At 53.2% G+C, this 12,172-nt stretch overlaps 2 protein-coding genes across 2 annotated transcripts in view; both read left to right on the top strand.

Annotated features, from left to right (window-relative positions):
- Rps19 (ribosomal protein S19) overlaps window positions 1-4,012 on the top strand; it is a 6,894-nt gene extending 2,882 nt beyond the window's left edge. Inside the window, exons 4-6 of the mRNA XM_046455459.2 lie at window positions 2,435-2,618; window positions 3,093-3,147; window positions 3,946-4,012. Coding sequence (XP_046311415.1) covers window positions 2,435-2,618; window positions 3,093-3,147; window positions 3,946-3,972 — 266 coding nt within the window. The 3' untranslated portion in view covers window positions 3,973-4,012. The remainder of the gene's footprint in view (window positions 1-2,434; window positions 2,619-3,092; window positions 3,148-3,945) is intronic.
- A 3,419-nt stretch (window positions 4,013-7,431) lies between these two features.
- Cd79a (CD79a molecule) lies at window positions 7,432-11,025 on the top strand. Its single transcript, XM_046455569.2, has 5 exons — window positions 7,432-7,729; window positions 9,162-9,455; window positions 9,696-9,814; window positions 10,367-10,435; window positions 10,585-11,025. Exons 1-5 carry the CDS (start codon window positions 7,651-7,653, stop codon window positions 10,696-10,698), a joined length of 675 nt encoding a protein of 224 aa, XP_046311525.1. The 5' UTR covers window positions 7,432-7,650; the 3' UTR covers window positions 10,699-11,025.
- The last annotated feature ends 1,147 nt before the right edge of the window (window positions 11,026-12,172 follow it).

Below are 12,172 nucleotides of genomic sequence, written 5' to 3' on the forward strand. Positions count from 1 at the left end.
GTGCTGTTGTGCCTGTTTTTTACACTGCTACAGCAGCAGAAGCCAAGTTATTTTCTAATCCACTACAAAAGATGCTTGCTTACTGATATCTATTCTGAAATCTAATGTGCTTTTCACCTAATGTGGGTACAGAGAGGTAGAGTGACTTTTCAAGCAGCTTTGGGAGCATTGGCAAGCCAGCTCTGTCTGACTGTAGGTTCTAGGCTGTATTTTCTCTCTCTGAATGGTGAGATCTGGCCTGTTTTGCCCCCTCAGGAGGTAGAGGCTGGAGTAGAGTGAAGAAACATACAGATGTGGGAAATAAAGAAGTTTGTGGCAGAAGGTGGTCTGGATGTGAGGCAGGACTATGGGATCAAGTTTCCAGGCAATGAGATGGAGATATAGAGAACAGATAATCTCTAAAGGGAGGCTCTGTTGCTCAAGATCAGACTAGAATACTTGAAGACTGCTTATAGGGTAAAGGCTGGTCCTTCTGACTCTTGTGTAGGGTCAGGGATTCAGTCGTGCTGTGTTAGTAGAAGAAATGAAGCTTAGGAAGCATCACAGAAAAATTAAAGAGGCGAATCAAGATCAGGAACGTGATTTTTCCTTGGTTTTTCAGAGAAAGGTCAGGGCGGGCAGGCAGAGCCGCTGCCCCGCCCCCCCCCCCCCCCCCCCCCCCCCCCCCCGCTTTTGACTAGGGTGGGGATACAACCACCAGTCTGTGCTTATTAGCATAAACTGTTGGTGCTATGGTGACTCAAAAAAGCTGGGTTGCTTGTCTCAAGTGCAGAGTGCTGTTGTCCCCCCAGCCCAGCAGGAACACACAGCCATTCCCCCCTTTTCTAAGAATGTACAAGGGTACAGAAGGCCTGTGGGGCTCTCAGTCTGTAACAAGGCCTAACTCGCCTACGAATTCATCGAGAATGGCCTGGATTTTTTTTTTTTTTTTTTTTTTTAATTCCACCAAAGTGTGGCAGTAGGGCCCAGGTCTCAAGGGGGTGGAAAAGGCCGGTGCTTTCCAGAACTTGGTGTTTTATAGTAGAGCTCCTTCACTTCTTATGGGTCAAAAATAATGGGGTAGCAGGGCCTTGTACTCTCTCTCCATTGTGAGCCCCAATTGAAAGAACTAGTATGCTTTGATGGCGCTTATTTCCCACCAGTCACTGTATTTAGGGATTGAATTTAATGGTCTCCTTTGGTGCCACTGTACCTACCTCCTGACAGCTGGATATATGTACTTTGTGGCACTACTAATAAGGAGCCCCGTTGAGATTGTCTCCCACCTGCCTGTTAGCTCAGTGTTTGGCCACCTGTTTTGCACATTGAGCCCAGGCTGAGACCCCGGATCTCTGGGCACTGGTCCTGGCTCAGCAAGACCAAGGTTGCCTGTACTACTTCTGATACACAGCTTCTTACCTTTCCTGAGGTTATCCTTCTTTCCCCAGCCCTTAAGCCCTAGCAGGAGAGCAGGTCTCCTAAGCAGGACACAACCAGATGAAAGCCCATGGACAGAGGTGGTTGTTCATTCTGGGATGGAGTTTTTTAAAGACTAGGGGTGAAGTGGTTTATGCCAAGATAGTCTCTTGATTCGGGCAGAGGGGCGGAACTACAGTAAAAAGTCCCCAGGGCAGAGATAGGACCTACAGTAAATTGGGAAGGTATAAAACTGATGGAATGATTTTATTTATTTGTTGTAATTGGACACAATACCCCTAAAGTACCCTGGTCACTTGGTTTGTTGTACACAGAGAACACTGCCTAGCCTCTGGCTCTGAGTCAGTAGTTTTTGAACTGAATCACTGGTTCACCCTATTGCTTTTCAGAACCAGAAGAGAGCTCACTTGAGCAGATTCTGGCCCTTGTGTTCCCCAGCTGGTAGAGCTATATGATGGCTAGAGGACTGTCTGTCCTGCTCCTGGTGAGGTTAAGCGGTTTGCCTAAGGCTATATCAGTCCAGCTTCTGAGGCCATCTTAATGCATGAGTGATTGTGTGCAGGGCATTTGGCACAGGGTCTAGCAGACCTATGCTCCCGTTCCACAGCAGTTCTGGGTTTTGCTAGAACTTGCCTTTTAGACAACAAGGCTGGCCCCCGGGGGAGACTTGATCAAGCCAGTCCAGGGATAAGAACCCTTGTGTCCTGGAGGGCATGCTGCGGGTTCCAAGTTGGGAGCATCCACTACATAGGGTGTCTGCCCTCTCCCTGTTGTTACTCAGGCATATAGATATGGTCAGTTTCTTAAAACATTGACTAGGCTCCACCCTCACCATGCCTCAGATTCCTGCCTAGAGTACATAGTGACTTGACAAACTGGGAGGGCTGGTTCTGGGCACATCAAGTGGTCATCATGTGTTTTCCACTTCTTCCACTTAAAATGGTGAGGATTAGCTGTCTCACTGAACTGTTATATGTGCCTAAGAAATGTTCTCAGCTCCCTCTCACTCCACCTCCAGCTTCTACAGCACGGCATCTGTACCTCCGGGGTGGTGCTGGGGTTGGCTCCATGACCAAGATCTATGGGGGACGTCAAAGAAATGGTGTCATGCCCAGCCACTTCAGCAGAGGCTCTAAGAGTGTGGCCCGCCGCGTCCTCCAAGCCCTGGAGGGACTGAAGATGGTAGAGAAGGACCAAGATGGGTAAGCAGAAAGGGAACCTGGGGGCCAGGTTATCAGTACCATAGGTCACATACACTGAAGCTGTCGGGTGCCTCCCACCTGCTCCTCTCACGGCCAGGCAGGGCATTCAACAGAAAAGCAAAACAGTGAGGGGGCCTCACCCCGACCTCTCTGGCTGACTTACTCAGGCTCCAGGAAGGTAATTTAGCGACTGTCCGCTTTCATTAGCCTGCTCGTTAACTTTTCCGAATTGATTTTTCGGGGCTTTTGATCTAATGCTTGCACAAACGACACCCAGTCAGCTCCCGGGAGAGCTCGTGCTCCTACCCCCAGCTCCTTGGAATGCAACTGACTAGGGCCTGGGTGGGACTTGGCTGGAGCTGGTATGTGGTCCCTCTGCCAGGTACCTTCTTGGGAAGCCTGGCTTGTGGCCAAGAGGAGGGGGCTGAGAGCCTGTACTCAACAGGGAATGACTAAGATTCTTTTCTCCTTCAGGGGCCGCAAGCTGACACCTCAGGGACAGAGAGATCTGGACAGAATCGCTGGACAGGTAAGATGTGACTTTGTTCAGGGTGGGACCCTCAGTCACTCCCCCAGTTTCCAGAACCTGTTGTAGATGTGACTTATTTCCTTCCCTGAAGGGCATACCTCAGGAAGGGGCTGCCCAGGGGCAGAAAAAAGATCATTTCTGCTTAAGTTGATCAAAAATTTGGGTGTTGGGGTAGAGGGAGCCCAGGCCAAGGTTTTGTTTGGCCTCTATAGGGCACATCTGCCCCCACACACTGGTGGTTCCATTTCCCATATCTTGTGCTTACTTGGCAACAGGTGGGTTCAGCATGCTGGGTCAGGCCCCAGATCCTGGGTGGATGACACTCGGACAAAGTCCCTTCACCCCTATAATCTCCCTGTCATGGAATGACCCACTCTCACCAGCCTAAACTGGGGGTGAGGATTCCACAGGCTGCAGTACAGCAGGAGCCCCAGGTCCTAAGGGGTCCTGGCATGAGCTCTGTGTTGGTTCCTAATCATTGGCTCAGGCCTCCTAGAAGCCTTGAAATGTGTAGTCACTTAGGTGTCACAAAAGAATGAAAGGTGTCCGCCCTCTGGGAGTTGGAAGAGAGCCTGGTGCAAACATCTGTGCTGATGGTTAGCATTCCCCTCATGGGGCAGTGGGCAGAATTGGACTCATCCGTTTGCTTGAGTCCCTGTAAAATGGGAAGATGACCTCAGTTATGAAGATTAAATGAGTACATTTGGCATCTAGAATTTAGTGTGCTTATTACTGCAGCCAGTGGAGTGCACAGTAGAGACCCCACCACTCATCTGAATTCTTAATCTTTTCCCACAGGTGGCAGCTGCCAACAAGAAGCATTAGAACAAAAGGATGCTGGGTTAATAAATTGCCTCATTCGTAATTCTGGTCTGGGTCTCTTGATTGACTGAAAGCACATTCCTAGGGACCAGGGGTCTCTGAATGGTTATGTTGAACAGTAGCTGGCAGAGCACTAGGCCAGTCTTCCCACTTCAAACACCTCCCTAACTGAACATTTTCCTGCAGTGGGTGAGGGGACTATATCCCTCCCCCATGTCCTGTGTTTGCAATTCTCTGGAACAAGAAAACAAAGGGTGACTGGTTAAGCAGTGACAAATCTGATGCTGGGTTGCAGAGGTGACATCTGTTAGAATAGGGATGGTCCTAGAGCCCATGTGTCTTTCCTGGGAGGAAGTGAAGAGAGACCTGCAGAACTGGTGCTATTCTGCTGGGGGCTTTGCTGAGGACAGAACCCTTAGTAATTAGCCTCTGCACTATATTCCCAGCCCCTCCAGGATCTCACCAAGTTACTTGGGTTGCATTCCTGCAGTTGCTGGGGTTACAGGTGCACACTGCTGCCCAAAGTGATTTTCTAGACTGGTACCTATTTATGGGCCTGCATGGGCAGGGTGGGCCTACTTGAGCCTCTGCTTTTCGATTTAGGGTAGTGGCCTTGGGAAGGAAGTGTTGATGGAGCCAACTATTAGACCTTTGCACAGGGCTGGACCCATGAAGTTTACACCTGAAGAAATCCCTGTTACTTAGGTCCCTAGTGGGGCAATTAGGACCACCTGGTACCCAGCCCCCAAAATACTTAACCCAGATCCATTTGAAAGCAAAACCTGGAGTGGAGAGTTTTGAGAGATGGGCAAGTTTTAAGTTGCAGCTATAGGTTGGGGATGTAGCTTAATGGAGGATTTGCAGCCCCGTCCTGCTACAGCACTATCAAAAAAAAAAAAAAAGCTGAGAAAATGAAGTACAAGAGTTTACACTCCCTGGCATGACCCCAGACCTGTCAACATCCAGTTCTGGAATCTTGTTTTTTGTTTTTGTCCACCAAGGATGAAAACACTTCCCAGAGCTAATATAAGGACCCAATGCCAAGCATCTGGTCTGCACAGGGTGGGGCACCAGAAAGAGGTGCTAAGTAAACTGGACCATGTGCCTGAAATCCTGCAGCTTTGCCTATCCAACCGCTAGGGGGCAGCCAATGGCCTGGAAACAGCTTCTGAAAGACGCTGAAAAATGTGAATTCCTAGGGCTTCCAGCTCTGGACCCATGATTTTTCCTGGGAAGGCCTTAAAAGGAGGGACTGAGGCACAGAGGGGCTGACAACCTGCTATTCAGTGACGGCAGGGGTCCAACAGAACATCTGGGCCTCTGGAAGGAAGAGGGCAGGTCTCTAGAAACAGAAAAGAACTAACCTTGTCCTAGGAGCTGCCTTCATAATATTTGTGCACTTTCACAAACAGGAATTGTACCCATATTATAAGAGAAGACACTGAGGCTCAGATGACCAGTGAGTTGGCAGAACTGAGATGCAAGTCCCAGAATCCTGGATTCTTGAAGCCCGTGCTCTTCTGTGGGTGACAGTTGCATTTTTTTAAAAATTATTAAATATGGGCTGGGGGGGCTGGGGATGTGGCTCAAGCGGTAGCGCGCTCGCCTGGCATGCGTGCGGCCCGGGTTCGATCCTCAGCACCACATACAAACAAAGATGTTGTGTCCACCGAGAAATAAAAAAAAAAAAAATATGGGCTGGGGTTATGGCTCAATGGTAGAGCGCCTGCCTAGCATGTGTGAGGCACTGGGTTCGATTCTCAGCACTGCATATAAATGAATAAAAGATCTATCAACAACTAAAAAATATATTTAAAAAAATTAAATACTTCAGGCATGCAAAGGAGTATCCATAACAACATAATAGCCACCCACACACCTACCACCCAGCTTAAGAGACAACACAAGGGGGTCTGGCAGTACAGGTCAGTGGTAGAGCACATGTCATGTGTACACAGGGCCCTGGGTTCACTCCCAGCACCACAGAAACAAACCAAAAATGAAACACAAGGAATAAGACCCAAACTGGCCAAGTCCTCTGTGTGCTCCAACCCCGTCCTCCTTTCTTCCCTGAGAAGTAACCCCTCTCAGAACCTGGCATTTGTCACCTTATGTGGGACTAAACCACCATTACAGGCTTGTATCCTAAAGTAGTACCCGGTGTTGTTTTGCCTTTTGAAAACAAGTCAACTGCATCACACTAGATTTTTTTCTCATCCTCGAATTATTTGAGTGGCAGCCTATTGACGCTTCCCCTATTCTGTGGTATTTGGTTGGTTGACTGTCACCACCCGTGAATCCACTCTCCTGTAAATGACTTTTTGGATTGCTTCTAGATTTTTGCTAATAAAAATCTCCCTGCCATGATCTTTTCTCTTTTCAGCACTGGAGATTGAATCTGGGGTACTCTACCACTGACCACTGAGCTCCATCCGCAGCTCCCCACTTTTTTTTTTGGGCAGGATCTTGCAAAGTTGCCCAGGCTGGCTTCCAACTTGTGATCCTCCTACCTTAGCCTCCAAAGTTGTGGGGATTACAAGTATGCATCACTGCACCCAGCATGAATTTTCTCTGTGTGTGTGTGTGTGTGTGTGTGTGTACATGGGTCTCCTAATTGTTCACAGGTATCTCAACAACTCCCCCCTTCCCTACTCAAACCTCATTTCCCTGGCCAAGCATGATAGGCTCAAAAAAACCTGGGACAAAAAGGTGCCTTTGAATCCCTCAAGGTCACTCCTAGAGTGTATGACAACGGGAAAGTGATAACCTCCCTTCTCAGGACCTCAGTTTCCTCCTCTGTAAAGTGGCGAATGACCTATGTTGTCCCATGTGGGAAGACCCATGTAAAAGAACTCCAGTAAGAAAGCGAGGTGCTAAGCAACCGGTAAGACCCTGTCTCTAAATAAAATACAAAATAGGGCTGGGACGTGACTCAATGACCGAGTGTCCCTGAATTCAATCCTGGTACTCCCCCGCCCCCCCCCCCCCCGAAAAAAAGAACTCTAGTAAAGTGCTCATATGGTTCTAACTCCTGGGTGCTGAGCACAGCGTCTCATGTCACAATGTCAAGGAGATCCTCTGCTCCTCAACTTGTGGATTTACAGATGCCAAGGCCAAGGCTGGAGGTGCAATTCGGTGATAGAGCTCTTGCGTAGAATGAGCGAGGCCCTGGGTTTGATCTCTAGTACTGAAAAAAAAAAATAGCCAAGACTCAGAAGAGGGAAAATCCTCGTTCCCAACCCCGAGAAGTATGGAAACAAGCTCAGAGGGGAACAAGTTTTGCCCAAGGTCAAGGAGCAGACAGAAGCGGAGCTCAGAACCACCACACAGACTGCCAGCAGCCAGCACTCTGAACTCTGGCTCCCTCAAGCTTCTGTCCCCAGACCTCCCAGTGCTGAGCCAGGCCTGAACCAATCTCTGCCCCCACCCAGCAGCCACGCCTCAGGGGAACTGCGGCCACTGCAGGTGCAGAAAGTAGTTTCTCCCTGCTCTGGGGCAGCTGCTACCAGCCTGAAGCAAAGGGGCAGGGGCTGCCCCCAGGCCGGCAGTCAAGAGGCCTAGCAGCGAAGACCAGTGGAGCCTATCTCCGCGGCAGGGTAGGGCAGGAAGTGGGGCGGGGTTTGAAGTGGAATCTGGTACCCCAAACTGCTGCAGCACGAATCACCTACCAGTTGGGAGAAGATGCTTGGGGGTCTAGGAGTCCTTCCAGCTCTGCCTGCCACCATCTGCGGCCTCTTCTTGCTGTCCGCAGCCTGCCTGGGTATGTGGCCAAAGGGCAGGTGCTGTGTGAAGGGGTGAAGGAGGCCAGCGGGCGGGAGGACAGGCGCAGGTAGTGGGGGCAGGGAGGGGGCCGGTGGAGGGGGAGCTGGGGAAGACCCCTGCAGAAATCGCAGCTATTGGTTTGACCAATCGAAGCTGGGCCACGGTAAGGCTGGAGCCACCATGGAAGGCTGGAGGAGGCTCGGGAAGTGGACTGGGCATCCACAGTCCCATGGAGGGAGGGAGGACCTAGAAGGCCCCCTCCCCCTGCTTGTCCCCACAAGTCAAAATGAGGAACTAAGGTGGCTCTTGATTGAACACCATAGTTGCAGGCAGGAAGGGGACTTGGGGGCGGCGGCACTAAGAGCCAAAGGGGAGCAAACATTTTCTCCTCTACCCTAAATGAAAGTTGCCCTCTGTGTAGGCAGCCCCTTCTCAGTGAGGGGGGGCGGGGGGAGGGCAAGTGGGGTGGGAGGAGGGGAGGACATGCCTCATCTCTAGTCCCTCCTTCCTCCCCTCCCCCACCCAAGGCCAGCTGGCAAGGGCTGTGAGAACACTGACTGAGGAGTTCAGAGAGGAAGGTCACTCTCCCCAGTGACCCTAGGAACAGGACTGGAGCTCACGTCTGAGTCTGAAGCCTGTGACCATGAGGTTGCTCAGCCTCCTTCCCCAACTCATCTGTCTTCCCCACTTCCCACCTTCCTCCTCCTACCTCCAGATGATGGGGAGCTGGCCGAGTGGAGCCAACTGGGGAGTCTGAGAGCTGGGACTTCCGGAGGAGGCCAGAGTAGACACTACCGTGGCCACTGGGCCACCCCTGCCTCCCTCTGGGACACTTTTGTCTCCACCCTGGGATGCCCGCCTCCCAATCCTGGGCCCCGGGGAAGGGATAAACCCTCCCAGGCCCCCTAGGTTGACACTTTCAAGTTACAGAGAATTGGGGACAGGTCCAGGCTCACAAGCCAAGGCAGGCCTAGACTGTTTGCTGGGTGCCAGGCAGGGACAGGCCTAGGGAACTGGGAGTCTGAGCCCCAGAGCCACTGGAACAGCCCCAACCTTGCTGATGCTGGGCAACCCCCTTTGCTCCTCGGCCTCAGCCGCCCCCCACCACACATTCAGTAGAAGCCAGGACTACGGGTTCTGCCATGGGGTTACCCTGGGTGAAGTGCTGGGCGCAGGGCTGGCCTGAGGCTGCGGGTGGGAACATGCACCAGAAGGACTTGGGCTGCGCTGCTGTCTGCACTGACTCTGGGAGGAGCTGTCTAGGCAGGGACACTTTAGTCCTAGGAAATCAAACACTCAAAAGTCAGAATTTGAAGAGGCCAAAGCACAAAGTGGGTGAGCAGGGAGGGGCCGTGCTCCAGGGGCACTGGGGCTACCCCGGGGGCCTGCATCCCCACCCCTAGTCCCTGACTCAACCCACCTCTCTGCAGGCCCTGGATGCCAGGCCCTGTGGGTGCATGGGGGCCCACCATCTGTGACAGTGAGGATGGGGGACGAGGCCCGACTCCAGTGCAAGAACAATGCCACCAGGCCCAATGTCACCTGGTGGCTCCTCATCCAGGGCAACCACTCCTATCCGCCCCAGTTCCTGGGCTCAGGCCAAGGCTCCAAGGGCGAGTGGACCATTCCAAAAGTGAACAAGAGCCACAGGGGCGTGTACCAGTGCCGAGTGGAAGATAATGGAAAATCAATGTCTTCCTGCGGTACCTACCTGCGTATTCGAGGTGAGTAGCCTCGCCCTGTCCCCCACCACCTGGCTAGGACACCACTTTCCTCATCTGTGAAGTGGGAATAGAGCCAGTGCCTTTGTCATGGGCTTGGAACTGGATGAACACAGTGACTGATGTTTGCACCTGCGGTTCTGGGGCTCAGGGATTCTGGGCCTGGCCGGGGGAGGGAGAGGACCAGGAAGGAACTGGGGGACAGGAGGTGCCAAGGCTCTAAGCAGCAACCCCTCCTCACAGAGCCACCCCCCAGACCCTTCCTGGACATGGGAGAGGGCACCAAGAACCGCATCATCACAGCCGAGGGCATCATCCTGCTGTTCTGTGCTGTGGTGCCGGGGACACTGCTGTTGTTCAGGGTGAGACCCCCAGGGTTCCGTCCCCCAAAGCTTGGGAGAATGAAAACATGCACCTCTCTGGGGAGATGGGGGTTAAATGAACTAACACAACAAGAGCATTTTAAGTGGTGTGGGCTAGAGGGTCCTTCTCATTGTTCCCCTTTCACTGTGTCCCCACTGTTCCTCCTTAGAGAGATGCTCACTCACCCAGGGTCTCTCATCCTCCTGCCTGCACCCAGAAGTGCAGTCCCCTGCAGATGTAGCCCACAGCAAGGTACACAGGACTTGTGTCCTCACTCAGTCCTTGCCACTTGGTCTCTGCAGGCCACAGCCCAACTATTATTATTCACTGTTATTGTTGTGGTTGTCAATCCTGAAGAATAATAATGCAGTGGAGACAGTCAAAAGGACACTAGCTTTGAACCCAGAGAGACCTGTCACATAGCTTATACATGGCCTTGGGCATGTCCCATACCCTTTCTGGAAAAATACCATTGGCATCCAGGAGGGTCTGAAAAAGTCTTCACCATCTCCTCCTACTCACTCCTCCTACCACCCACTCAAACCCCACAGAAGCGCTGGCAGAATGAAAGGTTTGGGGTGGACACCCAGGATGACTACGAAGATGAAAATCTTTATGAAGTAAGTGGACGGTGGGGACAAGGCAGGAATACGTATGTTGGGGGTCCTGCCAACATATCCCTGCAAGGGGTCCCTCCCTGGGGTTGACTGAAGGCAGGGATCCCAGGTGTCAGGGTACTGATGTCCCTGGCCCCATGGTGTCCCTCCAGGGCCTGAACATCGATGACTGCTCCATGTATGAGGACATCTCCAGGGGCCTCCAGGGTACCTACCAGGACGTGGGCAGCCTCCACATCGGAGATGTCCAACTGGAGAAGCCGTGACTCCTCCCTCTACACAGGAACCCTGCCAGACCTATCCTGCCTGCTACGAGCAGCCAACTCCAGCTTCTCTCCTGGAATGTTCTCTCCTCTTTCCTGGGAGCTTCCTGAGTCATCTTCCCCCTCGGAGTGTCCCACTCTTCCCTGGAGACTGCCCTCCCCCACTAACCCAGCCCTCCCCTGTTGCCTTTCCCAGGCTCCCTCCCTAGCGGGTAATGAGCCCTTAATCGCTGCCTCTAGGGGAGCTGATTACAACAGCCTCGTTAGTGTCACCCCCTCCTCCCGGATCTGTCATGGCCACTTAGTGATAATAAATCCTTCCCAACTGCAGATCTTGGCAGGAGTCATGGATCTCACAAGGATGCACCCCCCCCTTCCTTGGGACCCAGGAGTCCAGGCCTAAGCCCCCTTCTCCTTCAGACCCAGTGTTCTGGGCCCAAGCCATGCCCTGCCCACTCCCTACACCTGGACCAGGTAGCCTGACCTGGCCACCCCCCTACCCCCAGAACAGGAAGTCTCCTGGCAAAGCCCCCACCCCAACAGAAGGACTGGTTTGGCCCCCTGTAGTGCCTCAGCCCTCCCTCTGTCCCCAAGCAAAGGGGGTAAATGGAAGGGGTATCATGGCCACCAAATTTTTTTTATTGCCTTTTTAAGCTCTGGAAAGAGTGGACTATACTGTGGGGCTTGTTCTGAAGGGAGGACATGGAAGAAACCCAGGGGGAAGTGATAGGCTGTGAAACCGAGTCACTGAAGTAAGGAGAGAGGCAGAGAGGTACAGAGGCAGTCAGGAGAGCCAGCGAGGGAAGAAGGGATGATTCGGACCCCGGGAATCCAAGGCACAGGCATAAGGAGGGGGCAAGAGAGACAGCAAGGAAGAGACAGAAGGAAAGACGGTCCACTGCAAACTGGACACGGAGAGGCTGGCCAGGGAGACTGTCAGAGAAAGCAAAGAAAATTGGGGGTAGGACACAGCGATGCAGAAAGATGAGAGAGGGGGAGAAGGGCTATAAGGGGAAGAGGGACAGAGGAGGAACAGTAGGGTCAATCAACAGGCCAGGGAGGGAAAGACCCCACAGGAGAGGGAGTGAGCGACTGGGACCAGGGGACAGGGACACAGAAGGCAGGACGCTCAGAGGGGCGAAGAAAGAGGAAGAGCAAGGGCACACGGAGACTGAGAGCAGGGGAGGCTGCCCTTGCCCCGGCGCGGGCCTCATCCCGGCCCCCGCCCGTGGGCGCGGCGAGGCGGGACCCGGCAGGAGGTGCGAGGACCGGGGAGTCCGCCGGCTGCGCGCGGACAGACAGACAGAGCCGGGAGGGCCGGGCGGGGCCGGTGCCGGGGGGAAAGGAGGAGCCGGGCGGGCTGCGAGAAGGGGAAGGAAGCGGAGGTGCCGGGCGGGCGCGGGGCGCGGGCAGGAAGCGGGGAGGGGCAGCGGGGCGGGGGCCTCCGGAAAAACGCCCCAACTTCCTGCCCCGCCAG

Source organism: Marmota monax, unplaced genomic scaffold (genome assembly GCF_021218885.2).
Source record: "Marmota monax isolate L192 unplaced genomic scaffold, Marmota_monax_Labrador192_F-V1.1 WCK01_AAM20220418_F8-fsc00149, whole genome shotgun sequence".
Taxonomy (NCBI): Eukaryota; Metazoa; Chordata; class Mammalia; order Rodentia; family Sciuridae; genus Marmota; species Marmota monax.

What these genes read in the sequence shown, in the direction of transcription:
- Cd79a (XM_046455569.2), top strand. Translation starts at nt 7,651, where the DNA reads ATGCTTGGGGGTCTAGGAGTCCTTCCAGCTCTGCCTGCCACCATCTGC. An exon ending in GCTGTCCGCAGCCTGCCTGG is followed by an intron (nt 7,730 to 9,161) that starts GTATGTGGCCAA and finishes ACCTCTCTGCAG; the next exon opens with GCCCTGGATGCCAGGCCCTG. An exon ending in GGACACTGCTGTTGTTCAGG is followed by an intron (nt 9,815 to 10,366) that starts GTGAGACCCCCA and finishes CAAACCCCACAG; the next exon opens with AAGCGCTGGCAGAATGAAAG.